Genomic DNA, 26,207 nt, shown 5'->3' with positions numbered 1-26,207 from the left:
ACGCCGGCCCCGCCCTGTTCGTCCCGTCCGCCCCGCCCCCTCCCGCGTCTCTGCCGCCCTGCGCCTGCGCCTGCGCCTGCTAGCCCCGCCCCACAAGTCGGGCCGGGCCGGGCCGGGCGGGGCGAGCCGCGCCCCTTGACCCCACAGGCCCCGCCCCCGTCCTCACGCGGCCCGCGCTGCCGGAAGTGGCGGCGCGGTCGGGACTGGCTAGGTAGCATGGCGGGCGCGCGGGACGCGGGGCGCGCGGCGGCGACGGGGGCGCGGCCTGGGAAGCGGCGGCGGGGGCCGGGGCCGGAGCCGGAGCCGGAGCCGGAGGAGGTGACAGCGGGCGCGGGTCCGAGCGGCGGGGTCGGGCGGCGGGGCCCGGGGCCGCACGTGGTGGCTGGGCCGCCCCCCGCGAGGCCGCCCCGCGCGCGGCGGGCCCGGGAGTGGGAGCAGGGAGGGGTCGCGTGCCCTGCGCGGCCTTGGCCGGGAGCACCCCTTGCGCGGGGCGCGGCCGCAGGGGGAGGCGGAGGCGGGGGGACGCGGCGGGCCGAGAGGCGGCCTCCCGGAGCCGCGGGCCCGGCGTCCCGACCGCTGCTGCGCGGGGACGTGCTGTGGGACGAAGGGCGCTAGGGAGGGAAGAACCGGGGCGTACGGCCGCCGGCGCGTCCTCCCGCGGGCGCGGGGCCGCGCCGGCTGCGGGGGTCGGGCTCCTGGGCCGCGGACGGTCCGGCCGGGCCGCGGCTCTGCCGCGAGAGAGCTGAGGCCGGTCCAGACCCGGGAAGCGCAGGAGGTGCGGGCTCCGTGCTCAGCGGCTCCCGAGAGGCCTGCAGCTGCTTGTTCGCAGTGACAGGTTCTCCCCCCGCGCGTCGTGTCCTGTAGGGTTGGGGGAGATGGTATCAGGTAAGCAGGGGAGGGAAGGGCGGGTCACGCTTGCTCTGAAGCCAGGCTTGGATCATTTCTGTCGCTGTTCGACCCCCTTCACAGTTTGCTGATCCGCTGCCGGCTCCATCCGGTCGGCTGCGGGGCTCAGCCTCTGGCCCAGCGCCGTCGCAGCTCTGGGGTTTGCCAGCGTGGGGTGCGAAGGATGGGGAGCCTGGGTCGGAAATGTGGTGGGAACTGAGCTCCGAGAGATGGGAAAACTCCTTTCCCTGCGAGATGCGGGAAACTAAATGTCCCTTCCAGGGGCAGGTGGCCGTGCTGTCAGTGGAGGTGGACAGTGAGGAAGGTTCCGCCTGGGTTTGGTGGACGGTTTGGTGGAGGTGGACGCTTGTGGCCCGAGGGCTATGGCCTTGGAGGCTGGCCATGCAGAGCCATGGGTCAGCAGGGTGCCTGGCGGGTGGCGGGTGGCCTGGGGGCGTCTGGCCGTCGTCAACAGTCAACACTGTGTTCCCCGCAGTCCTCTCTCGCCTGTGCTGCTGCTCCCAGCCTCCGGGATGACGGCGACTCTGGCCTGTCTGAAAGCGAGGAGAGTGTGTTCTCAGGCCTGGAAGACTCCGGCAGCGACCACAGTGAGGACGACCCAGCAGAGGGAGAGGATGGGGTCAGCAGCGATGAGGGCCACGGCGGGACGGAGAAGACCACCGGACAGCAGGTGCAGGTGGGTGAGTGAGGAGCCTGCGGTAGGCTGTCCTCTCTAGGTGAAGGTGGCCAGGAAAGAAAGTGACCACCAGGCTTTAGGCTCCCTGGGGGCCTGTCACCACACTGCTTTCTCCCAAGTGTCCTTGGGACCCCAAGGCCCACATCCCTCCTCTGATGCACCTCTGGGCACATTTGGGGCCAAGTGGAACACTTAGTTAGAGCTGGAGTGCTCTGAGCTCCTGGGGGTTGTTCTCTTGTTTTGTTTTTTAAAGGGTTTTATTTGTTTGATAAAGAGCTAATAGATCACAAGTAGGCAGAGCAGCAGGCTTCCTGCTGAGCAGAGCCGGATGTGGGGCTCGATCCCAGGACTCTGGGATCATGACCTGAGCCAAAAGCAGAGGCTTTAACCCACTGAGCCACCCAGGCACCCTTCTTAGGGCTTGTTTTTCAATTACAGTTATGTGCTCTGTTCTCAAGAACTCCAAATACCCACATACCGGACCTTCTCTGCAGGTGATTCTAATGTCATCTCTCCATGGAGCTCAGCCCACTTTCAGCCGTAGGCTGGGTTTCCTGGGGGCGAAGCCCGAGGTGGGACCTTCATGTGCACAGGACTACCTGGAGGCAGAGCTCACCGGACACAGGAGTGAGCCGTCCTGACACCTGAGCCTCGTCCCAGGGAGTCTTGCTGGCTGAGGCTTTGGCCTGATGTCTGTCCCTGGGATGAGGGGACGAGTGCACTTCCCTCTTGTCTCAAATGAGAAAAACGAGAGAAAAGTTTAATTTAACTAAAATACACTGTTCGCTCTTCGGAAGTTTTAGAAACTAGTTTATAACTATTTGTATTTTCAATGGGTCTGGTGTTCTGAAGTTTAGGACCTTGAATCATGCAGAAATCTCCCATAATAGAAACCAAAAAGCCATGCTTGTTTGATCTTTTACCTAGGAAGAAAGGATTTTTTTTTTTTTTTAAGATTTTATTTATTTATTTGACAGAGAGAGAGATTACAAGTAGACAGAGAGGCAGGCAGAGAGAGGGAGAAGCAGACTCCCCGCTGAGCAGAGAGCCCGATGCGGGGCTCGATCCCAGGACCCTGGGATCATGATCCGAGCCGAAGGCAGCGGCTTAACCCACTGAGCCACCCAGGTGCCCCAGGAAGAAAGGATTTAATGTCAGATTTTTTTTTTTTTTTAAAGATTTTTATTTATTTATTTGACAGAGAGAGATCACAAGCAGGTAGAGAGGCAGGCAGAGAGAGGGAGAAGCAGACTCCCCGCTGAGCAGAGAGCCCGATGCGGGGCTCGATATCAGGACCCTGAGATCATGACCTGAGCCGAAGGCAGCGGCTTAACCCACTGAGCCACCCAGGCGCCCCTTAATGTCAGATTTAAACCTTTTTTTTTTTTTTTTAAAGATTTTTATTTATTTATTTAACAGATGGACATCACAAGTAGGCAGAGAGGCAGGCAAAGAGACAGGAAGAAGCAGGCTCCCTGCCGAGCAGAGAGCCCGATGTGGGGCTTGATCCCAGGACCCTGGAATCATGACCAGAGCCGAAGGCAGAGGCTTTAACCCATTGAGCCTCCCAGGCGCTTTTTTTTTTTTTAAGATTAGTTATTAGAGAGAGAGAACAAGCAGGGGGAGGAGCAGAGGGAAAAGCAGGCTCCCCGCAGAGCAGGGAGCCCCACGTGCGACTCGATCCAAGAGCCCTGGAATCATGACCCGAGCCGAAGGCAGACGCTTGACCTACCGAACCCCCCGATTTAACCCTTCTGCACACTTAGGATCTAGTCCTACTGCCAGTGCGCACAGAGAGATGACGTGTGAGCTGTGCTGACTGTGGTTTGGGGTATGATGGGTAGCTGTTTCTCCTCCTTTTTTTAACTTTTTAGAATTATAAAATATACCTTCCTTGAGAGAAATTCACTCTCTCATCCGTGCTACTCAGTGGAGAGCGGAAGTTCCTCCTCGCAGCCCTGCTCCCGTGGGCGGCCTCCGCTCCTTGCCTGTCGGCATGTCGTTCCTCCTTGCACAGCTAAGGTCCACACGCTTAAGTATTTTTTTTTTTCTCTTTAAAGAGAGGGAGAGAGAGAGAGAGAGAGCGCGCGCCTAAGCAGGGGGAGCTAGAGGCAGCGGGAGAAGCAGGCTCCCAGCCGAGCAGAGAGCCCGATGCGGGGCTCGATCCCAGGACCCTGAGATCATGACCCGAGCAGAAGGCAGACGCTTAACCCACTGAGCCACCCAGGCGCATCCCCACACTTAAGTATTTTTTTGTTTATGTTTCAAAGTAGGCTCCGGGGGCGCCCGGGTGGCTCAGCCCCCTGAATACCTGCCTGCTTTTGGCTCAGGTCATGACCCCAGGGTCCTGGGATTGAATCCCCTGTAGGGCTGCTTGCTCAGCGGGGAGCCTGCTTCTCCCTCGGCCTCTGCCGCTCCCTCTGCTTGTGCCCCCGAGTGCTCGCTCTCTCTTTGACAAATAAATAAATAAAATCTCGACAGATAAGTAAATAAAGCAGGCTCCACGCCTAGCATGGCCCCTAACGCAGGGTTTAAACTCAACGACTGTGGGAGCAAGACTTGAGCCAAGGTCCGGAGTCAGACACTTAACAACTGAGGTGCCCCAGGGGGCCCCTAACTTTTTTATTTTAAAAAGGGGTTTTTTAATCTTATTTTATAAATAAAGTTATAAAAATAATTTTTAAATTTATTTTTTATAAAGAGTGTGGGCGTGTACACGCAGATGAGTGGGAGGCAGTCTCCCTGACCCAGATCCCAGGACCCTGAGACCATGACCTGAGCTGAATTCAAGAGTCGGATGCTGACCCAACCGAGCCACCGAGGTGCCCTAAAAGTAATTTTTAAAAATTAAATCACTTTTTTGGGGCACCTGGCTGACTTGGTAGGTAGAGCATGTAACTCTTGATCTCTGGGTCATGAGTTCAAGCTCTGTGTTGGACGTGAAGCCTACTTAAAAAAAGTTTAAATAATTTTTTATTTTATTTTACTTTTCTATTTTTTAAAGATTTTGTTTATTTGTCACAGAGAAAGCATGCGAACGAGCATAAGCAGGGGGTAGGGGTGGGAGACGCAGGCTCCCCACTCCACTGAGCAGGGAGCTCGACCTGGGGCTCCATCCCAGGACCCTGGGATTTTGACCTGAGCCGAAGGCAGATGCTTAACACACTGAGCCAGCCAGGTGCCCCTTAAATAACTTTTTAAATAAAAATTTTCTGTTTGGGGTGCATGGGGGTCTCGGTCGGATAAGTGACCCTCTCTTGATTTTGGCTCAGGCTGGGATCTCAGGGTCATGGGGGTGAGCCCTGCTTGGGGCTCTGTGCTGGGCTTGGAGCCTGGTTAAGATTCTCTCCCTTTGCCCCTCTCCCCCTTAAAAGATTTCGGCTTAAGTTCTCTGAACTAGGTGATGTGTGCAAGCGTTTCAAGAGACTGCGGCCTGGGGTTCAGTGCGAGGGACACGTGTGGATGTGGCCGCGTTCGGTCCCCCCCACCTCCCTCAGCTGTGGGCCCGCAGAGCTGCGTGTTCTCCGCGGGGCCGCCTTCTGGGTGGGCTTGCTGGTCCATCTGGTGGAGACTGAAGCCCTCCCTTCTCCAGAAGCAGGGCCCGGACTTCTGTCTGGGGAGGTTGGCTCTGGCCTCCCGGAGGGCGCAGTTCTCAGAGGGGTCCAGGCTGCCTCTGGGTCTGCTGGCGGGCCAGGACTGCAGCCCCCGCACTGTGTGCAGTGCTGGGGCCTGGTCGCTGCGGCACCCTCCTGGGCCCCTCCCGCTTCACGCCCTGGCTCTGAGGACCGTCCCTGTCTCCTGTGGGTCATCCTGGTTGGGAACCCCACGAATCAGGAGGGGTTCCGAGTTCTGCAGAGCCCCGGGGCTGCCCTGCATGGCCGTTCATGTCTCTGGCCTCCTTGTGCTTTCATTGAGGGCTGCGGGTAGCCCCGTTGAGGTGTTTTCTGTTCTAGTGCACGGTCGTCCTTTTACTAGGGTTGAGGTTCTCTAGGCCAAGAGACAGGACTCAGGTGGGAGCTGGGGGTTCCTAGTCCTCAGTGGAACAAGCTCCCCAGCTCTCCTCTCTGCCAGCTGCTCTCCAGAACCACCCACGCCTCTCCATTGGGTCGAGCTGGCTCCCCGCCGCGTGGCCTGAGCCCTGTTACTAGCGCGCAGCCTCATAGCCGGAAGCCGACCCCTCCACTGAGCAGCTTCTAGAACTAGTGTCTCCCTGCCGCCTGCGGTCCTGTGGGCCCCTGCCGGCGGTGACTCCCACTTGGGCCCGGGTCCCCACCCGCTGTCCCCGCTCTGGAACTGAAAGCCCCTGGAATTCTCTGGTTCCTGGCCACAGCCGCCTGTGTGGTCTGGCGGACGGCGGTCTCGGGTGAGCTACTTCTGCAAGGGGGGACCCGCTCGGGCTTCTGCTGCTCTTCCTTCCGCCCACGGCGAGCATGCTGTGGGGCTCGCCCCTAACTTCTCTTCCACTGGGTGCTCCTGTCACTGTTTCCCCGCACTCTCTCCCCCTTAACCTGTGTCAAGGCTTCCGCTGCTTCCAAGGGTGGGCTGGCCACCACCCAGCTCCTCGACTTCTCACTCTCCTGCACATGCCTGAAGGGCACCCTGCCTCCTGGCGGCGCTGCGTGCTGACATCAGGGATGCAGGGCCCGAGGCCGAGAGCTGCCGGGAGAGATGCCGACTGGAGTGGGATGCCCCAGGCCCAGGCCCTCAAGTCCACTGAGTGACCTCCACAACAGGGAGCTGGAGGGTTTGCCTTCCTGTTCTGGGAGGGACAGGGCTGACAGGTCATTGTCAGGGGACCCTGCCCCACCAGCCCTGGGTTCCAGGTGTGTCTGCCACAGGCCATCCCAGACCGGCAGGAACATCCTGCTGAAGCCGCCCAGGGATGAAAATGGAAGGCCAGGTGATCACTGGCCCGTTCTGGGGCACTGTCCTGATCCCCACCTTCCTTTCCCACGGGGGAGAGATGGGGTTACGTGGCCCAGGTGCCCAGGGTTGCCCTGGGGAGACATGGCTGCCTGGGTGCCAGGCTGCCCTGGGTGTCACTGTCTGTGAGCTCCTTCTCCACTTCTTCTTGGGTCTTTGGAAGGGATCTAGACACGTCCAGCACTTTTTTCCCCCCAAAGATTTTATTTATTTATTTATTTATTTGACAGAGATCACAAGTAGGCAGAGAGGCAGGCAGAGAGAGGGAGAAGCAGGCTCCCCGCTGAGCAGAGAGCCCGATGCAGGACTCGATCCCAGGACCCCGAGATCATGACCTGAGCCGAAGGCAGGGGCTTTAAGCCATGAGCACCCCCACACGCCCCCGGCACTTTCTTTTTCAGTGTTGTGTGGGGTCACGTGACGAGCATCACGGATCCAGCAGAGTGGTTGCTCGGAGCTCCTGAGGGCCGTCCCGCCTGCTCTGTCCTGCCTCCTGCTCCGGCGTAAGCGTGAGGGCTGCCTGGGTCTCCCAGGTTCTCCGCACAGCCAGGCCCCCATCCGCGTCACGCCCGTCTGCTTCCTGACTCCTGCCCTCTGCGCGTCCCTCTGCCTCTGAGGGCTGTCCTTGCCACTTGGTGTCTGTGGTGTGCACGGCCCGCGGCCTGACCACCCCTGGGGGTGGGAGTCCCCTCGTGGTGCTCGTTCTCACGCGCGCAGGCAGTTCTGGGAGTGCGGTCCCAGGGCAGGGTGGTGGGGAGCGATCTCAGAGGGGCATCTCTTTAGGCTCCGCTGTCCCAGCACGCCCACCCTGGCCCACCTGTGCGCCCGCTCCCCAGGGCGCAGGGCCTCTCAGCGGGCAGGAGGCCCTCACTCGCCTGCACCCTCGGAAGGGGGCGTGTGCGGGGCCTTGGGAGGGCGACGTCTCTGTGCTGCTTCTGGACGAGGTCTCTGGGGTGGATTTATGTGCTGCAGCGTCTCTGTGCTGCTTCTGGACGAGGTCTCTGGGGTGCATTTATGTGCTGCAGCCACTGTCTCTCCTCCCTCCCGTGTTCTTCCCTTCTGTGCTTGTTTACTTATTATTTTAATTTTTTTTTCTTAAGATTTATTTTTTTGACAGAGACAGCGAGAGAGGGAACACAAGCAGAGGGAGAGGGAGAAGCAGGCTTCCCCAAGCAGGGAGCCTGATGTGGGGTTCGATCCCAGGACCCCGGGATCATGACCTGAACCCCCCAGGCACCCCCTGTGCTTGTTTAGACCCAGTGTTCCCACTTGTCATGTTTACGTTGGTCTTTCTTAGGTGGGTTTTTTCCCCTTTTGGTTTTTTTTGCTCACAGGGCCCCATTGTTGTCGGTTAGCTCCCCACGTTCAGCTACAGATGTGGTTATTGTGCCTGGGTGTCAGGAGTGTTCTCCAGGTGTTTTGTTTGTTTGTTTTGAAGATTTTATTCATTTATTTGTCAGAGAGACAGTGAGAGAGGAAACACAAGCAGTGGGAGAGGGAGAAGCAGGGTCCCTGCTAAGCAGGGAGCCCAGTGCGGGGCTCGATCCCAGGACCCCGGGATCGTGACCTGAGCCGAAGGTGGACGCTTAACGGCTGAGCCCCCCAGGCGCCCCTCCACATGTTTTAAGAGCGTTCTGTGTGTTCCATACTGCAGACCCGTGGGCAGAAGGGGCCTGCCTGGGTCTCCACATGGCTCTGGGGACGGGGGTGGAGGGACCGCCAGGAGGCCAGGCAGGGCACTGTGGGAATCTTGGGTGCAGACTGTGGCCGTGCTGCCCGTGCTCGGGTCTAGGGTGGGCACTGTGCCTGGGGGGGGTCGCAAGGGGGGCCGTCAGCTGGTTACTGGGGCTCACCTCAGCTCGGAAGTGCCTGGGCACCAACCAGAGAGCCAAGGATGTGAGCGCGCAGGCCGTGTGGGGCTGGCCCCCGTGGAGGGCGGCTGGCAGCTGCTCCACGGTCCGCCCGACGTCGTGAGCATTATTTAGCCATTTAGCAGCACCCTCATTTCTGCGGGTCAGAGTTCAGGCAGGGTGAGGTGGTGTCATGTCTAGGGGGCGTGGTCAGTGGGATTGGGCGTAACCCACAGCCTCTTTAGCTGGGTCCTGCCCGAGAATTGGGTGGCACACTCAGGATGTCAGCTTTCCTGGGCCCCTCCAGGGCTCTGCTGTGTTCTGCTCTCGGACGGTCATCACGCCTCACACCCCGTGTTTCGGGGCTCAGGGGCGGGTCCTAAGGAAGAACAGCCGAGGTCTCGTCACTCGTGTGTCTGGTCGGGGGCGGCGTGCATGGCTGGCGCCCGTCTGCCGCATCCTCGCCAAAGGGCTCAGGGCTCCGAGGGCACAGCTGCAAGACCTTTAAGATCTTGACTCGGAGTTCACATGTTGTTGGTCCGGGCTGCTTTCCTGGGACAGGCAAGCCATAAGCCCACCCAGATTTGGGGAGGAGGCACATAGCCTCTGCCCTTGATGGGAGGAAAGTCAAAGATTTTCCGCCATGGCTTGAAACAGCAACAGTCTGGGGCGCCTGGGTGGCTCAGTGGGTTGGGCCGCTGCCTTCGGCTCAGGTCATGATCTCAGGGTCCTGGGATCGAGTCCCGCATCGGGCTCTCTGCTCAGCAGGGAGCCTGCTTCCCTCTCTCTCTCTCTCTCTGCCTGCCTCTCCATCTACTTGTGATTTTTCTCTGTCAAATAAACAAATAAAATCTTTAAAAAAAAGAAACAGCAACAGTCTGGGCGCCCGGGTGCTTCAGACGCGCCGTGTCCAGCTCGGTTTCAGCTCAGGTCACAGTCTCAGGGTCGTGAGGCGGAGGCTCACGTTGGGCTTCACGCTCAGCTCGGACTCTGCTGAAGACTCTTTCCCGGGGCGTCTGGGGGTGCTCAGTGGGTTAAGCATCTGCCTTCAGCTCAGGTCGTGGTCTCAGGGTCCTGGCTTCTGCTCAGTCTGCATCTGCGTCTCCCCGCTGTGCGCATTCTCTCGGGCTGGCACACTCTCTCCACCCCCTTCCCCCTCACACTCGCGGGCTTTCTCTCTTGCTCTCTGTCAAATAAAGACTTATTTATTTAAGGATTTTATTTATTTATTTGAGAGAGAGCAAGAGAGAGACCGCAAGCTGGGGCGGGGGCAGTGGAGAGGGAGAAACAGGCCCCCCCACTGAGCAGGGGGCCCAATTCCTCGGGGGGCTCCATCCCAGGACCTAAGATCATGACCTGAGCCAAAAGCAGACGCTTAATGACTGAGCCGCCCAGTGTCCCCAAATAAGAAAATTTAAAAGGAAATCATGAACCAGCCAAATTCTTGCCACTGTGTACAACCCCCCCCCCAACCTTGTCCTGTCGCCACGCCCAGCCCAGGGGGCTCATCCAAATCAGGCCAGGTCCTCAGCCTTGTCCTCACGCAGCCTTTACTGTGGTGGCATCGAGTTGCATTAAACTCGTCTGTTGTGAACGGGGCGCCGGCAGCGTGGAAAAGTCTCTGGGATTCGTGAAACCGGCTGGGCGTGAGCATCGCTTCCTCCAGCAGGGCCGGCTCCTGCTCTGGGAACAATCCTGTTCCTCCTCCAAGTCCCCTGCCTTTTCCCTCGTGAACGAGTTGGGGGGGTGGTCTGAATTCAGCTCGGGCTGTCTCTGGGCTCTGCAGGCCCCCGTGGCGAATGTTCTTTAGAAACTGCGTGTCTGCTCGCTCTCAGTCTAATGTCCCTGAGGTGGCTGAGCAGCCCTGGGGGCTGGCCTGGGGGTCTGCAGCAGGCCACGGGGGCCATGGATGCTCTTTGGCGAACACAGTGTTTGCCCCACACCGGACCCTGGTGAACATGGGTCTCCAGCCACGGTCTGACTGCCAGCATGGCTCCCGGGCGCACGCCAGCTCGCCTGCCCTGGACGCGCGCCGCCTTCGGGCCGCGCTGCTTGCGTCCCCTTCTCCCTCCTGCACCCTGCACCCCACAGGAAGGCCGCGCAGGGTGCCAGGCTCTGGCCTGGTAGCGTCGTGCGGGCTGCTGCGGGCTCGCAGGGCTCTGCTTGTAAGGGCTGGTGGAGGGGCCCTGCTGTCGTGGGGTGGGGGCGGTGGGGTTGGCTGAGCCCGGGCTGTTGCTGGCGACTGGAGGGCGCCGGCGGTTGTGATAAGATGCCTTGGAGGCAGGCAGCACCCCCGGGGGCCCCTGCTTTGGTCCTCGTGGTGTTTGGTGGTCGTGGGGTTGGGCAGAGAAGCAAGAGCTGTTCCCCTGGCCCGCTGCACACTCTGTTTAGGTGTTCTTTTTGTTTTTAAAGATTTTATTTATCTGCCAAACAGAGATCACAAGCAGGCAGAGAGGCAGGCAGAGAGAGAGGAGGAAGCAGGCTCCCCGCTGAGCAGAGAGCCCGACGCGGGACTCGATCCCAGAACCCTGGGATCAGGACATGAGCCAAAGGCAGAGACTTTAACCCACTGAGCCACCCAGGCGCCCCCGAGGTTTTCCTCTTTAAATGCCTGGTACCCAAGAGGGGCAAGTGTGTGCGGGCACGTGGGCTGGCCGAGCCTCCCCAGGTTCCTGGAGCTGGGCTGCCCTCTGCTGCCCCCTGGCGGCCACCGTGTCCCCTGCAGCAGCGCTTCTGCGGGGGAGACTGAGGGCTGGGGGGACCCTTGTTGCCGGGGGAGGGCCTGCCTGTCTCAGGCCCCCTGCATGTGCACTCGCTTGCCCCGGGGGCCAGCCACACCCAGCATGGGGCAACGTGGGCATCCTGGAGGTCGAGGGGCTGGGACATTTCCTGGCGGGACCCCACCACCGTGGCCTGAGCCACATTTGCAGGTGGTGTGGGACTGTCTGGAGTTCCGAGCTGGTGGAGAGCAGCGGGCGGGCTGGTGCCCCCTTGCTCAGGAGACTTGTTGCCTGGCCCTGGGCCTGGGGCAGGTGTGTCCCCTGGCTGCCGCTCGGGGCAGGGCTCCCTGTGGGCTAGGACGCAGCAGAGCTTGGGGCCCTGGTGGGGGGCAGGAGCTCAGGCCTTGCCCCGTTTGCCCCCCACCCACACCCTGCGCCCATGAGGCCGCGCTGACCCACTTTCAGTGGGCAGGGCTCCCACAGCGCGTGCAGCATGGGGAGCGGGGGTGGGGGCGACATGGAAACCGAATCCCTCCTTGTTGCTGGCCTGGAGAAAAACTTAATCTCCCACCCTCCTTATGCTGAGGGGAAAACCAGGCCGGAGGAAGAGCCACCTCGCAGGCCTTTGGCTCCTGCCCTGTCGGGGGAGTGGGGCTCTGGCGGGGGTGCCTTGCTCAGGGCCCCTGCTCCCCAGTACTTGATGGCGCCCGGGAGGGAAAGGCAAGACTGTTTTCCCCATCAGTCCGGGTTCCGGTACGCCTGACTCCCCCAACCCTGGGAGGGAAGCGTCTGTTTTCCAGGTCAGGCTGTGTGTGTTCCAGGGCTCCCATCTCTGACCCCGTGCGTTGGGGTCACCCTGGGGGTCACGTCCTCCTGGTGTTCTCTGGGCCCTTGGCTGACTGGGCTGAATGGGGCTCCCAGCTGCCGTGGACGCCGAGGCCTCCTGGGGGAGGGGGCTTGTCCTAGGAGGGCTGGCTGTGGCCCCATGACATTGGCTGGCAGCAGGTGCCACACACTGTCCAGAGGGACCAGGCCAGGTGTGGGGAGCACTCCTGCCCGGCTCTTACTTGCTGCCATGAAGTACCACGCCTACTGTGCTCCCTGACCCTGGGCTCCCCGGGGCCCGGCAGGGCTGGGTTCAGGCAGTCGCGCCAGGAACCCTGCAGCCGGTTTCTCCGTTAAAGGGTGTGGGGGCGGCCGGGCCTTCAGTGGGCGGCTTTGTTGCCGACTGTTCCTGTTCCTGCCTGGACAGGTGTCAGCTGTTCCCTGGGGCCCTTCCTGGGAGCGCGTGGTGATGAGTGTGGCCCTTGAGAGAGACCCTCAGGTGGGGCCCCACAGGCTCACATAGACCTGGGGTGTTGCTCATCTTCTCTTAAGGCCCAGGACCAGGTTGGAGCTGCTTAGAGATTGGGGGTGGTGGAAACCTTAGGCGCAGCACCGGGGGAGGGACAGTGTGTTCTTGCCAAGCCACCGCCATCAGGAGGAGGCAGGGGACTGTGGGCGCGGGCTCTGCCCGAGGTCAGAGGGCATCAGCACCCTGACATAACCATTGTTCCTTTCTCTCCTACAGGCCGGGAGCCCTCCCTCAAGGACGGAGGTGGCAAGCGTGCAGGGCCGGGACGAGTATGCAGAGGACAGCTCCGATGAGGAGGTGGGGCTGGCGGGGCAGGGGGGCGCCTTCCCCAGCTGCGCCGTGCTGCCCAGGGTAGAGGGGAGTCAGGGTGCTGTGAGGGGCCGCGCTTGGGGTCCGGAAGGGCGATCTCAGGGTTGGGGATGAGCGTCTGCTAGTGTGCGCCATCACTCTGGAAGGAAGCGGGGTGGGCGTGACGCGACGAACCCCCAGGGCTGTCTGGAGGGCGGCCGGCTGATGCTGGGGTCCCTCGTGCTCTGTGGAGGCTCAGTTCATGCTCAGTGGGCACGGAGAGCCTGGGGCAGTGCTGGGCCCCCGTGGTGACAGACCTGAGTGCGGAGGGCAGCGTTGCTGTCAGCTTCGCACAGGAGGTGGGTGGCCTCTGGGTGCCCCGCCCCTTCCCTCCCTGATGTCCTTGAGGTGTGGACTGTTGTGGGCCCCATCCCTCCAGCTCAGGGTCTGAAGGGGCAGGCGTGGTGCCCTGTCTGGCATGCAGAGGCCCCGGCGTGTGGGCCAGAGGCCGTCTCTGCTCCCTGGGCTGCTGCTCTGGAGGGCTGGAAGCTGAGGTGCTCTGAGCCTCGAGGTGGCTGTCCTCCTCCTGCGCGTGCCCTCCCAAGTACGTCCCAGTCACTGGCAGGGCTGTGGCCCCTGTGCCACTATGTGCCCCCAGAGGTGTGCCTCCGTGGGCAGCAGCCTTGGCTGGAGGAGGAGGCGGCGGCGCTGATGCGGACCTCGCGGGGACAGCAGTCTTCCTGCCGCGGCGGGGCGGGGGGGGCCGTCCTGGGACCTGGGGAGGCTCGAGCCCCCTCCCCTGCTCGGCCTCCACCCCCACGCTCGCGCTCTCTTGGCAGCGGCTGCAGGAGCCTTGGCTGCCCGCCCGATCTGGTCTCTGTGCGTTCAGAGAACAGAGACAAAACAAAATAAATTGGTTTCCTGGCCGGAGCAGCGGGCGCGCATGGGGAGGGGGGGCCGGGGCCGTGCGGCTCCCTGCCTGTCTCCCCCTCCCAGGGGCTCTGGCTGTCGGCAGCCACATCCTGTCGGCTACTTTTTTATATTTGGTATTTTGAGAAATCAATGATGGTTGTAAATGGAGTGCGGAGTGGGGGAGGGGCCTGGGCCTGCCCACAGGGAGGCTCCTCGCGGCCTGGCCCGGCCGGCTCCGGGCCGTGGTGGGGGCTGCGGGGGCTGCTTCCTCCGGCGATGACTATCCCATATGTCTGAGTGACAGGAGGGGGCCCGGGTGCCCGCCTTCCCCAGCTTCTGCCAGCACAGCCGGCCGGTGGCTCGAGGGGGCGGCAGAGCTCATCTTTCAGGAGCTCTGCCAGGCCTGACAGATGCTTCCCTCCCCAGAGCCGCGCGTGTGCCTGGGGTGCTCGGGGCGCGCGTGGGCGCTGGTGTCTTCCACGCTCACATCGTGGGTGTCTCTGCAGTCCAGGCGAGCGCGGTGGACTTTGGGGAAGAGGCCCCGCTGGGTACGTGGTTCGGAGTGTGGGGCTCGGAGGCTGTGTGGCCCCGTGGCTGTGTCGTGGTGTTTCTGGAGCCTGTGAGGGTCCACGGTCTGGGGACACCCATGGTGTCAGGGCAGTGCCTTCTCCCAGCAGCATTCTTGGAGGTGGCCAGTGGTGTCTGGACCCCACGTAAGGCTCTGGCCAGCAGCAGTGGTGGCCTGACAGGGTTGGTGGTCCTGGGAGAGAGCCTTGTGGGCGCTGTGGCGTAGCGGCCAGCAGGTGAGGTGCAAGTGCCACTCGGCCTCCCTCTCCCTGGGCCCTGCCCTGCCACTCCCGGAGTCTGGGGCTGAGGCCTGAGCTGGGGGCTGCTGGGGCTTCTGGACCCTCTGGCCGCTGGCCTCTTCCAAGCCCAGCTTTGGGGCCCCCAGATGTTGACTCACGATGACAGTTGGATCGTCTGAGGCCCGTTCTTGGGCATTTGCGCTCCTCAGTCCCCAGATTCACACCCCGAGCCGCACTGGGGCCCGAGTCCGCTCGAAGTGCTGCTGGGTCTGGTGGGGGAGGCCGAGCAGCCGCAGGCTGTGCCCACCCCACTCCTCTCCCACGGCCCCGGCACCTCACAGACGTGATCTCATCCAGCCGCTGGACCCCAGGGAGGTGGGGCGGTGTTGGGGGTGGGGGCTGACGGCCTTCGCAGCCTTGGGCCCCTCTTTGTTTCAGGCCGCGGGGAGAAACTGAGGCTGGCTGTAGGTGAGAGTGAGGGCTGGCTGTGAACCCTGGCCGCGAGGTGGGGAGGCACATCATCCAAGTCCCCGAAATCCCAACCCGACACCCTCCTGCCCCCCCCTCCCGCGGGACCTCCGCTGGGGGGTGGCGGGGGTGGGGCTGCAGCCCGAGCCCGCCCCGCAGGCGCCCTGGCCTCGCAGTAACTTGGGATCCCGCGGGGACAGGCCCAGGCCTGTCTGTATCCAGAGCCCGCCATCCCCTCTGCTCTCTCGCCAAACGGCCGTTAATGGCCTCTCCCAGCTACTGAACCGGCAGCTGCCTCCAGCGCTGGCGGCCTCCCGCTCCTCCCGGGGCCGCCGCCCCGCCCATCCTGGCCGCCCGCGCTCAGGGCGCCTGCGTCGCTGCTGGCAGCGGGAGCCCCGCGGCTCAGGTTTCGGGCTGTTTGTGGAGAGCGCCCGGCGCTCAGCCGCTCGTGTCGGCCCTCCGCCCCCGCCGCCGGCCTGCGAGTCTGCCCCTTCCCGCTGGTCCGACCCACGGCCTTGCAGGTGGCCACAGGGCGCCGCGGGCCTGACGCCTGTGACCTCAGAGTGCCCCTTGGGGCCGCCGGTGCCTGGGCCGGGGCAGGGGGAGGGGGGGCGCCTTCCTCCTGCCCACCCTGTGCCTGCCCCATGCCGGCCTGGTGCTTCTCCGCAGGGAGAGAGCCTCCCGGCGGGGAGGGCAGGGTGGGGGCTGGTGGGGGGTGCAGTGGTGGAAGCAGCCGTGCCTATAAGGGATGTAGCACGCCTTCTGGGACAGAGCAGGGTCTCCGTGCTGGGGGCCCCGTGCAGCGGCGGGCAGGTGGAGGTGGGGCTGATTCAGAGCTGCGTCCCCCCCCATTTGCTGGGGTACGTGGGTGGCGGAGGTCCCTGCTCTGTGCCCACTTGGAGCCAGTTTCCTTGGCAGTCAGGGCCCAGCCGGGCAGGTGGGTGGGAGCTGGGACAGGGGCCTTGGGGGGGACTTCTGTAGGAAAGGTGGGTGAGGGGTAGTGACAGCGTGGGCTGGGGCCCGGGGGAGGGGAGTCCTCCAGAGTGAGATCCTGGAGTGCTGGGGATGGGGACAGAGGCAGGTGGGGGGCTCGAGGCGCCCTCGCACCAGGAGCTCTTGCCTGACCCGTGGGTCTCGGAACCGGTCTCTGCCGCGGCACAGAGGTGGGCCTGTGCCTACCCCCAGCGCCCCGGGGCCGTTTCTGAGAGAGCCACTGCCTGTAGGTAGCAAAGAGTCAGGGGGCCCCTGTGGGAATGCTCACTGGACCCTGGGGCTGACCGGGGTGGGTGGGGGCAGGGGCATCTGAGGGCCTGGGAGCGCCCCAGCTCCCATGGAGGCTGCATTTGCTGCCCCCCAGTCATGGAGGAGGCCAGGCAGTGGGCTCCGAGGGGTCCTGTGTCAGGGCACGTGTGATGGCTTGGGGGGGCCTGGCTGGCAGCTCCTTGGAGAGGGAGGGACGGAGCGGGCCCCGGTGTCTGGGCCGGCCGTGGCAGATGTGCCCGCTACCTGAGTCGGCAAATGGCCGCGGTGGTCTGATGGGGGACGTGTGGGAAGGCGGCGCTGAGCCCCCCACCTGCCCCCTCCCCTGCCCATCTCGCCGCTCCCATGCTGGGGTCCTCCCCTGGCCTTGCCCCTTTGGTCTGTGAACCGGGCCTCGTCCTGCTGGCACCTTCCGTGGGTGCTGGGGCAGCAGGTGAGCGGGGGAGCACGCAGCCCGGCCTTCTCCCGCCCGGGGCTCTGGCGGAGATGAAGCCCCGTGGAGGAGGCCGGAGAGGCCGGGGCTCAGGAAGGCTGAGTGGCGCTCAGAGACAGGCGGGAGCTTCGTGCAGGGGGAGCCGAGGGAACACTGCCGGCATTGTAATCGGAGAGGGGCAAGGGAAAAGAGAGAGCCTGAGCGAGGGCGGCTGACCCCGCGCTCCCAGGGGACAGGTGGAGAGGCAGAATGAGGAGAGAGTGAAGGATTCCAGAGGTGGGCCGGCTTCCTCCCTCGCAGACAGACGCGGGAGGGCGGCGGGCAGCCGGCCAGCGTACCTGCGGCTGCAATCTGCGGCCCTGACAGCTGCAGCCACTTTGGGGAGGGGGAGGGGAGGGGCTCATCGGGAGCGGAAAAACCCCAGCCAGCGGCGCATCGACCAGTCGCTGCTGGTGTCCGGTGCAGTCTGGGGGGTGGGGGACCCCCGCTGGCCCCCTCCCAGAGGCTGGTCCTTGGGGTAGACTGGCCACCCCCCAGGAGAGCACGGGGGCGTCTGTGTCCTCAGCCCGTGCCTCCGAGCTCGGTGCCTGACCTGAAGGGGTCGGGGGTGCTGCCCGCCCCCCCCCCGGGTCACATGTGCTTCCTGGCAGCCCACAGGTGCTGAGCAGGGTGGGGGCCGGCTGGCCCGCGGGCTCAGGCCTGGTGATGAATCATGTGGGGCCGCCAGCAGCTCATTCCCCAGGCTGGGGACAGGGAGCTGACAGCCGGGGCCGATCAGAGTGTTTCCAGCCCAGCTTGGCCCACAGCGGCGGCGGCTGGCCCAGGGCGCGGGCCCAGCCCCTCCTTTCCAGCTGCCTCTGGGGCGCACACACAGGGAGCCCTGGGTCTTTGTCCCTCCTGGTGGAAGGCGAGGCCAGCGTTCTGGGAAGGAAGCAGGGCCTGTGGGGGGCAAGGAGCACCTGCCACCCCCAACCCAGCGGCTCCTCAGCGAGTGCACTCAGATGGGGCCGCCTGTCTCCGGCCGGCCCGCCCCCCCCAGTCTGGTTTGAATTTCTGGAGCAGTGAAGGGTGACGGAGTGCTCCTCCCCCGCCCCCTCTGCTCCCTCCTGTTGGCTGGCGGGCCAGGCCCTCGCCGCCGCATCGCTGCTACCGGAGCAGCTCAGGGAGCCCTGGGCCGGCTGCCCAGGCCCAAGTCGGCCAAGCTGCAGCCGCTGTTGGGAGTCACAGGCCCGGCCGCGGGGAACTGGCCCGAGCACGCTGGGCCCCGACAGGCTAGGTCCCCGGGGGCCCATCCCAGCGGGCCTGTCCTCTCCCGCAGGCCTCCCCGAGCCCCAGCACCTCCTGTGGAGGCCTCCTGACACCCCCTCAGCCATGGGGCTCCGGGGGGTGCCCCTCCCTCTTCACCCTCCTCTGGCCTCACGTGGTACGTGTTCCCCGTTCACACGCGCCGCTCTGTGGCCTCGAGGTGGGCGCCCACTGCGTGCTCGTCATCTTGGCGGGGCTTCCCAAGGGAGGTTTACATCCCCCCCCCCCAGGCTCCGGTGTGGATGTGTGATTACAGTAGGTGGGGGGGGCCACAGACCCTCCCCGCAGAACATCATCCCGTGCGCAGTGAGGTGGGGGAGGCAGGCCCAGAGGCCTGGGGTGCACCTGCCCTCCCCCGCACCGACACTTCCCTCGGGGGCTCTCACGGCCACCCCCCCCAGTTTGGACCCTCGCGTCTCGGGCGGGGCCTGCCCTCTTCCCCCTCCGGCCGGCTGTGGGCTCCTGCAGGATTAGGGAAAGGAAACTTGGGGTTGGGTTTCTCTCGGAGTGGAACCTGCCATGGCGACTTTTTATCCTGTTATATTTCTATCACGTTGAACAGAGCCCCCCCTCTGGCCCTTAATGGCTCTGGCTTTGAGAGTTTCCTCCAAAATTACACCACTGCTTCCTGCTTCGCAGTTCCCGGGAGCCCCTCGGTGCAGAGGAGGGGGGCAGCTCTGGCCTTGCCCTATTGGGGTGCCCACGTGGGCCTCAGCACCTGGCCTCTCCCTGGGGACCCAGGAGGGTGGGTCAGTGGGGGCCTCTGGAGCCTGTGCTGAGGGCTGGGAGGGCCCACGGCTGGCACCTGGCGCCTTCGGCCATTCCCTCTGTGGTCTGGCCTGGCCGGAAGTCAGGCTGCTGGCCCGCCCGGCCCAATGAGGGGGAGGGGAGGGGGAGGGGGTCCGGAGAGGGCCGCCCCCTGCCTTTCTTCTCTGCTGTGCCGGCAGAGCATAATTGTCACCTGCAGGATTTTAATGGTCAGCCAGCTGCGTACAGCTCGGGAGGGGGCCTGAAACCACCCTGCCCGCAGCAGGTGGGGCCTCTGGAGGAGCTGGGTGGGGCGCAGCGGTGGGGGGGGCTGCAGGGGGCCGCGCGCAGGGTGGGGGCGGGGTCATGAAGCTCCTCTCCTGTCACAGCTTGTGGCGGCGGGGGAGCCAGGGCAGCCCAGTAGGGGTGGGATTCAGAGCCCTGTGTGGGGGTTCGGGGTGGGCACTCAGGGCTGAATGCAGGTGGCTCGCACCAGGTTGGGAACCCTGCCGTGCCGGGCAGCGCCCTCCACTCCACCTCCCCCAGGCGTCCGCTTTGTGGGTCTCTGGGCAAAGGCTGAGGCCCGGAGACTTGGCATGATTGTGCTGCGAGCTCTGCCCTCCTCACCCCTTCAGGGATGCCTGGGTGCCCGGCAGGCCCTCGGAGACAAGGCCAGACTGGCCGGTGCCCTGCTGGCGTGGCAGTGGCTCCCTCTGCCCTTCCCCTGCCCCCTCTCCCTCTTCTGTCTCCTTCAGCCCCCCCGCCCCCCGGGCGCCGGGGAGGTGCCTCGCTCTGCCTCAGGCCTGGGAGGGATGACCCGGCCCCCGAAGGGTGGAGGCCTTCCCTGACGATGGGTGCTCTGGCCCCCCGGGAGGACTGAGCTTGGAGAGCGCGGCGCGCGCCGCCGTGAGGGCTGGGCTCAGGCTGGGTTCTGAACCGTTCAAGAGAACAGTGTGCTTCCACGGTTGGACAATACTGTTTTGTTTTTAATTATACAAAGTTTCCAGACTTTATATTATCGTATCAAAGACGCAAGATGCCAGCATGTAGTGACCAGAAGAAAACCCAGGTAGGAAGCCAGCACGGAAGGTTCTGGTGGGCCTGGGCCCATCGGGCCCGTGCAGAGTCCCGCACACTTGTCTGTCCGTCGGCCCCGCCGTAGCCAGAGGCCAGGCTGGCTCGCTGGGCGTCCTCACAGGAGGCCTGTGCCCGAGTCCGGTCCAGGGGAGCTCTCTGTGGCTAGCCCAGCGGTGTCCATCTCTAACTCCGAATCGTCGTCTTTCTGTCTCTGTCCTTGCTCTGCAGAGGGGAGGGGTCAGTGTCAGGGCCTGCCCGCAGACCCAGTGCCAGCCCGCGCCTCTGGGCTTCCCCACGGGGTGCTGTCTCAGGTGGCGGGTGCCGAACGCACCCCCTTCCACGCTCACCCCGGCTTCCCCGTGCAGTTTGGGGAGGAGAGAGAGTACGCTGCTGCACAGCCGAAATTGTAAAATTAAATTTCCCAGATGTTCAGGCCCCAGGAGCTCGCGCGTGCCGTCTGGAGAGGAAACGGACCGGGGAAAGCCGCGCCGCATTTTCTCCCGCTCACCCTGCTTTTCCGGTGCCACCAAGCACAGCAAGAGCTGTAAATCAGCCGGCCAGCGCTCCCGGCGCTCCCGCAGCGTGGTCCTCCCATCCCCCCGGCCCCCACGGCTCCCGCCAGCCTCTTGTCTGCAGAGCCCAGGGCTGCCCCGGGGGTCTGAGTGGGCAGCCCCGGGGGCGTGGGCGAGGGCCATGGGAGAGCTAGCAGGTGCCCCATAGGCTTTAGGCCAGTGGCAGGGGCTGTGGTAGGGCAAACAGATGGGGGTGGGGGAGGGGGAGCCAGTCCCCTTCCTTCCAGGATAGGGCTGGGGGGGCCAGAGTTACTTGAACCAGTTCTGGTCTGGCCCCCTGCCTCTTCTAGTTTGGTGTCTTCTCCGCCTCCCAGACTCCCATGTAGCGATGGTTGGCCCTGTCTGGTCCCCCTGGGCACATGTGTCCCTGGGGACTTGAGGGGAGAAGGCCCAAGGAAGGCCGGGCCCTGCCAGCCCCAGCTGGGCCTTCCTGTGCTCCCCGCCCCCCGGACCCCAGGGCGACACTGGGTCACAGGTGATGCTGGGGGTGGGGGGTGGGGAGCTCTGCCGGCCTCTGGCCAGGGTCTCTGCCCAGCAGGTGTGGGTAGCTAGGGTGATACTGAGGCAGAGGCCGCCACAGCCTCCTGGTCCCTTTCCGTGGCTGCCCCGCGGGCCACACTCACCAGCTTTCTCTGGTTGCTGAGGCAGAAGGTACAGATCTGTTTGGGCTGGGCGTTCTCGCCGTCGCGGGGCGGGGGCGGCGGGGGCGGCGGCGGGGGGCTGCCGGGGCGCGCGGCGTGGAAGAAGGCAGGCCCCGAGTGGCAGGGCTGCCCGTCGCCGCACGCCTCGCCCACCAGCAGCACGTTGCCCAGGTGCGAGATGTAGCTGGAGGCCAGGCGCAGCGTCTCGATCTTGGAGAGCTTGCGGTCGGCCGGCTCCGTGGGGATGAGCGTGCGCAGCGCCGTGAAGGCCGTGTTCACGCTGTTGGTGCGGTCCCGCTCGCGCGCGTTCGCCGTGTGCCGCTGCCGGGGCTCCCGGCCCGGCCGGCCCCCGGGCCCCGCCGCGCCGCCCCCCGCCCGCCTGCCCCCGGCCCGCCTCCGGGCGCCCTGGAGGCCGCAGCGCGCGGCGTGCACGCGGCAGGGCTTCTCGTCGGAGCCCGAGCTCTCGCTGCCGCGGTCCTCGTCTTCCGACAGCGGGCTCACCTCGGGGTACAGGTAGCGGCCGGGCGGCGCCGAGCGCAGCATGGCGAAGGACATGGGGCCGGCGGGCGCGCCGTCAGCTCCGCCTCGCGCAGCGCATGCCGCCCGCCGCGCGGCCGCCCGGGGCCGGGGAGGCGAGACCGGGGAGGCGCGGGTCTCGGGGGCCCGCGGTGGCGGCTGCGGCGCCGCGCGCACGTGTGCGTCCCGGGCTGGAGCGGGGCCGCGGGCCGGGCCTTTATAGTGGCGGCGGCCCCTCCCCCGCGCCGGCCCGCCCTCCTCCCCGCCTCCCAGCCCCCGGAGGCCGCGCGGAGCAGGGGCCCTCGTCCCTCTGCCTTCTCGCGCCACGCTGAAGGAGCCTGGAGCATCTCGCTGTCTCTGGGGGCCGTGGGGGAGTGGGAGTCCCCTTCTGGGGGGCGGCGTGCGGGGGCTCTGCCGCCCTCCCCCTCTGCCTCAGCAGGGGGCAGGAGGGTCAAGTGGGACCCATGACCCAGGCAGGTCTTCTCCCCTGGCGCTGGTGCCCGGCCACACCCTGTTTGTGTGGGTCTCTCTCTCCTGTGTACACTTGGGCCTTTTGTGGCAGGCAGAGTGCGGAGGGGATGCAAAGCCCTGGGGGGCTGGAGTTCACCCCACCATCCAAGGCTGCCCCCCACCCCCGGTGTGCGTGGGGTCACTGGGTGGCCCAGCCTCCCGGTGTCAGCCGTGCCCTCCAGCTGTGGCCCAGGCTGTGCCTTCTGCCTGACACCCTGCTCTCTGCCGGCTCGCGCTGTGCCCTGCTGTGGGGCGACCTAGCTGTTCCCTTGGTGCTCGCTCTGGGGTCTGTCCGATTCAGGGGTGGCTCCCCCCCACCCCCATGCAGAGAAGGAAGGCCGGGGGCACAGGAGGTGTCCCCGAAGGATGGTCTCGCTGGGACCACGGAAGTTGGTTGACTAGGGCAGGCAGGTGCAGGGGGCCGAGTTCAGGGGGTCCTGTGCTCCTGCAAGGGGCCCCTGGGCTCCCCACTGTGCTCAGTCTCCTCTGGGCCCCTCCCCCTGTGGCCACTGTTCAGGAAGCAGCCGCCTGGGCAGCAGTCTCTGTGCTGGGCGGAGAGAGGGTGGTGGCTGGCAGGGGCCTCGACCAGGAATGTGTGTCCAGGAATGTGGCTGCTGTGGTGGGGGGGGGGCAGGATCAGGGAGGGCTGGGGGGGGCGTCCACAAATACCTGCAGGGCAGAACGCAGCGGCTTCTGTCTCCCCTTGGAGCGGGTTAGCAGGGTCTTCCCTGAGTCCCTGCCCGTGGCTACCCATTTTTGCCTAAGGCCCCCACCAGGGGAGGGAGCCCATGGGCGATGAGGTCACCCTTGTCTGTGGCTGCCCAGAGTCCTGGCCAAGGAATCTGGGGGGAGGCTCTGGGGTTGGCACCACTTCAGTGGAAAATGTGAAGGTACAACTCCGGCGCCTCTGAGGGCCGGGGGGGGGGGACAGCACTGGCCACCGTGCCACGTCACACCCCAGGGAGAGGGCATGTGTCAGGGTGCTTGGGTACCGTCCCAGCAGCCTCGAGGCCCGTCCCCTCGCTCTTGCTGGTTCCCCCCGCCCTGGCCTGTGACTCTTGGGGCGCTTGCAGGGAGGGATGGACATGGTGGGCACCCGACGCTGACAGCCTGGCTTGCTGCCCCAGGACATCCGGAACACGGTGGGCAACGTGCCCTTGGCATGGTATGATGACTTCCCGCACGTGGGCTATGACCTGGACGGCAGGCGCATCTACAAGCCGTTGCGGACCCGTGACGAGCTGGACCAGTTTCTGGACAAGATGGATGACCCCGATTACTGGTGCGCAGCCTCGGGCCGGGGCCAGTGGGGGCGGGGTGGGGGGCTTCGGGCTCGGCTCTGATCGCGACCCCCCAGGCGCACGGTGCGGGACCGGATGACTGGGCACGACGTGAGGCTGACCGACGAGCAGGTGGCCCTGGTGCGGCGGCTGCAGAGCGGCCAGTTCGGGGACAGGAGCTGTGACCCGTACGAGGTGGGTAGCAGCGGCTCGCCCTGGGTGTGCGGGGGCCGCCGCAGAGCCCGGGCCCACCCGTCTGCTGTGCCCTCAGCCGGCCGTGGACTTCTTCAGCGGCGACCTGATGCTGCACCCGGTGACCAACCGACCCGCCGACAAGCGCAGCTTCATCCCGTCCCTGGTGGAGAAGGAGAAGGTATGCGCCGGCCGCCGGCCAGACCTCCGCCGCTGTGGCCAGACCTCCGTCCCCGCGTCCCCGCGTCCCCGCACGCCCTCGCTCACTGGCCCCGGCCTCGCAGGTCTCTCGAATGGTGCACGCCATCAAGATGGGCTGGATTCAGCCGCGCCGGCCCCGGGACCACACGCCCAGATTCTACGACCTCTGGGCACAGGAGGACCCGGACGCCGTGCTGGGCCGGCACAAAATGCATGTGCCCGCACCGAAGCTGGCCCTGCCCGGCCACGCAGAGTCCTACAATCCGCCCCCCGAGTACCTGCCCAGCGAAGAGGAGGTGGGCCTCGCCCTGGGGTGGGGGTTTGGGCCCCTGCTCCTGGCCCTGGGCCCCCGGCTCACCCCTGTCTCCACAGCGCCTGGTGTGGGAGCAGCAGGAGCCGGGCGAGAGGAAGCTCAACTTCTTGCCCCGCAAGTTCCCGAGCCTGCGGGCCGTGCCCGCGTACGGTCGGTTTATCCAGGAGCGCTTCGAGCGCTGCCTCGACCTCTACCTGTGCCCGCGGCAGCGCAAGATGCGGGTGTGTGGCGGGGGGCGGTGTGCAGGGGCAGATGGGGCGGGGGGGGCCACAGCACGTGGGGCGGGGTGACCTCGTGCTCTCCTGGCCCAGGTGAACGTGGACCCTGAAGACCTTATCCCGAAACTGCCCCGGCCACGGGACCTGCAGCCTTTCCCCACATGCCAGGCCCTGGTGAGTGCGTGGGGCAGGTGGGGGGAGCCCCCAGGAGGGGTGTCTCCTCACTGATCCTCCTCTGTAGGTCTATAGGGGCCACAGCAATCTTGTCCGTTGCCTCAGTGTCTCCCCGGATGGCCAGTGGCTGGTTTCAGGTGAGCCTGAGGTGGGGGCATTGCCAGCAGGGGGTTGGGGTGCTGCTGGGGGGCGGGAGGGCAGCTGGTGAGGGCCTTGTTCACGTGTTCAGGCTCCGACGACGGCTCGGTGCGGCTCTGGGAGGTGGCCACTGCCCGCTGCATGAGGACTGTGCCCGTGGGGGGCGTGGTGAAGAGCGTCGCCTGGAACCCTCACCCCACCGTCTGCTTAGTGGCCGTGGCGGTGTAAGTGGGCGGCCTGGGGACCACTGGGGGCCACGGGTGCAGAGCTGCACCTGAGGGGCCACATGTCTCTCTGGCCTGCAGAGAGGACTCAGTGCTGCTGTTGAACCCGGCCCTGGGGGACCGGCTGGTGGCGGGCAGCACGGACCAGCTGCTGAGCGCCTTTGTCCCCGCCGAGGAGCCCGCGGCGCAGCCCGCCCGCTGGCTGGAGGCCTCGGAGGAGGAGCGCCAGGGGGGCCTGCGGCTGCGCATCTGCCACGGGAAGGTGTGGGGGCTGTCGGGGCGTGTGGGGTTAGGGCGGCCAAAGGCTGGTGAGGGCGCAACTGAGCCAGCCTTGCCTTCTGCAGCCCGTGACCCAGGTGACCTGGCATGGGCGTGGGGACTACATGGCCGTGGTGCTGGCTGCTGCGGGGCACACACAGGTGCTGATCCACCAGCTGAGCCGGCGCCGCAGCCAGAGCCCCTTCCGCCGTAGCCACGGGCGCGTGCAGCGCGTGGCCTTCCACCCCCTGCGACCCTTCCTGCTGGTGGCTTCGCAACGCGCCGTCCGCCTCTACCACCTGCTGCGCCAGGAGCTCACCAAGAAGCTCCGGCCCAACTGCAAGTGGGTGTCCAGCCTGGCCGTGCACCCTGCAGGTGAGGGCGGCAGGGCACGGGGGGGGGGGGGGGGGCGCGTGCACCCTGCAGGTGAGGGCGGCGGGGCACGGGGTGGGGGGCCGTGCACCCTGCAGGTGAGGGCGGCGGGGCACGGGGTGGGGGGCCATGCACCCTGCAGGTGAGGGCGGCGGGGCACAGTGGGGGCCGTGCACCCTGCAGGTGAGGGCGGGCGGGTGGGCGCGTGGGCAGGGGAGCGTGCACCCGCGGGTCCCCACCAGCCCCTCCGCCCCCAGGAGACAACGTCATCTGTGGCAGCTACGACAGCAAGCTTGTGTGGTTTGACCTGGACCTTTCCTGCGAGCCGTACAGGGTGCTGAGGTGAGTGGGGGTGGGGGTGGGGGTGCCGGTGGGCCCGCCCCGGCCCTCCCGAGCCCTCACCGGCCCCTGCCCTCCAGGCACCACAAGAAGGCCCTCAGGGCCGTGGCCTTCCACACCCGGTACCCACTGTTCGCGTCTGGCTCGGACGACGGGAGCGTCACCGTGTGCCACGGGACGGTGTACAAGTGAGTGCGAGCCCCACGCGCCCGGCCCGGCTGGGGGGAGGGGCGCTCCCCGCCTGAGTCCTCTGCTCCTCCCCCACAGCGACCTGCTGCAGAACCCGCTGCTGGTGCCGGTGAAGGTGCTGCGGGGGCATGTGCCCACCCGAGACCTGGGGGTCCTGGACGTGGCCTTCCACCCCACCCAGCCGTGGGTCTTCTCCTCAGGGGCCGATGGCACCATCCGCCTGTTCAGCTAGGCCGTCCGTGGGGCACGTGTGTGCTCAGGACCCTCAATACAAGTGTTCCCCCACCGACTGCTGTGTGACCTTGATTCGGGGTTTACAACCTGCACCCCGCCACTGCTGGGGCC

At 65.3% G+C, this 26,207-nt stretch overlaps 2 protein-coding genes across 5 annotated transcripts; one reads left to right on the top strand and one right to left on the bottom strand.

The window, feature by feature from the left end:
• Positions 1-158: 158 nt before the first annotated feature.
• On the top strand, positions 159-26,151 carry BOP1 (BOP1 ribosomal biogenesis factor). Of its 2 annotated transcripts, XM_032315740.1 has the most exons (16): positions 166-318; positions 1,382-1,582; positions 12,646-12,726; positions 23,092-23,246; positions 23,322-23,439; positions 23,516-23,617; positions 23,721-23,933; positions 24,010-24,171; positions 24,262-24,342; positions 24,410-24,479; positions 24,572-24,704; positions 24,786-24,966; positions 25,049-25,337; positions 25,592-25,676; positions 25,754-25,861; positions 25,941-26,151. In XM_032315740.1, the coding sequence occupies exons 1-16, from the start codon at positions 217-219 to the stop codon at positions 26,092-26,094; spliced, it is 2,235 nt and encodes a 744-aa protein (XP_032171631.1). In that variant the 5' UTR covers positions 166-216; the 3' UTR covers positions 26,095-26,151. The 2 variants fall into 2 exon arrangements, with proteins under 2 accessions (XP_032171632.1, XP_032171631.1); XM_032315741.1 differs by lacking the exons at positions 25,592-25,676; positions 25,754-25,861; positions 25,941-26,151 and adding an exon at positions 25,498-25,536 and having other exon boundaries at positions 159-318; positions 25,049-25,357.
• SCX (scleraxis bHLH transcription factor) lies at positions 19,617-21,883 on the bottom strand. 3 transcript variants are annotated; one of them, XR_004279523.1, is made up of 3 exons: positions 20,921-21,591; positions 20,073-20,182; positions 19,617-19,947 (listed from the first exon to the last, which is right to left on the bottom strand). XR_004279523.1 is itself a non-coding variant. In XM_032315767.1 (2 exons), exons 1-2 carry the CDS (start codon positions 21,491-21,493, stop codon positions 20,138-20,140), a joined length of 618 nt encoding a protein of 205 aa, XP_032171658.1. In that variant the 5' UTR covers positions 21,494-21,883; the 3' UTR covers positions 19,617-20,137. The 3 variants fall into 3 exon arrangements, 2 of the variants coding, with proteins under 2 accessions (XP_032171658.1, XP_032171657.1); XM_032315767.1 differs by having other exon boundaries at positions 19,617-20,182; positions 20,921-21,883; XM_032315766.1 differs by lacking the exon at positions 20,073-20,182 and having other exon boundaries at positions 20,921-21,581.
• Positions 26,152-26,207: the final 56 nt, after the last annotated feature.

This window comes from Mustela erminea, chromosome 16 (assembly GCF_009829155.1).
Source record: "Mustela erminea isolate mMusErm1 chromosome 16, mMusErm1.Pri, whole genome shotgun sequence".
Classification (NCBI taxonomy): Eukaryota; Metazoa; Chordata; class Mammalia; order Carnivora; family Mustelidae; genus Mustela; species Mustela erminea.
The sequence above is the reverse complement of the archived record's forward strand: the minus strand, read 5'-3'. Positions and strand labels throughout refer to the sequence as shown.

Coding starts and splice junctions, on each gene's coding strand:
- BOP1 (XM_032315740.1), top strand. CDS start 217: ATGGCGGGCGCGCGGGACGCGGGGCGCGCGGCGGCGACGGGGGCGCGG. Junction 319..1,381: donor CGGAGCCGGAGCCGGAGGAG/GTGACAGCGGGC, acceptor TGTTCCCCGCAG/TCCTCTCTCGCCTGTGCTGC. Junction 25,862..25,940: donor TGCCACGGGACGGTGTACAA/GTGAGTGCGAGC, acceptor CCTCCCCCACAG/CGACCTGCTGCAGAACCCGC.
- SCX (XM_032315767.1), bottom strand. CDS start 21,493: ATGTCCTTCGCCATGCTGCGCTCGGCGCCGCCCGGCCGCTACCTGTAC. Junction 20,183..20,920: donor TCAGCAACCAGAGAAAGCTG/GTGAGTGTGGCC, acceptor TTTCCTCTCCAG/ACGGCACGCGCGAGCTCCTG.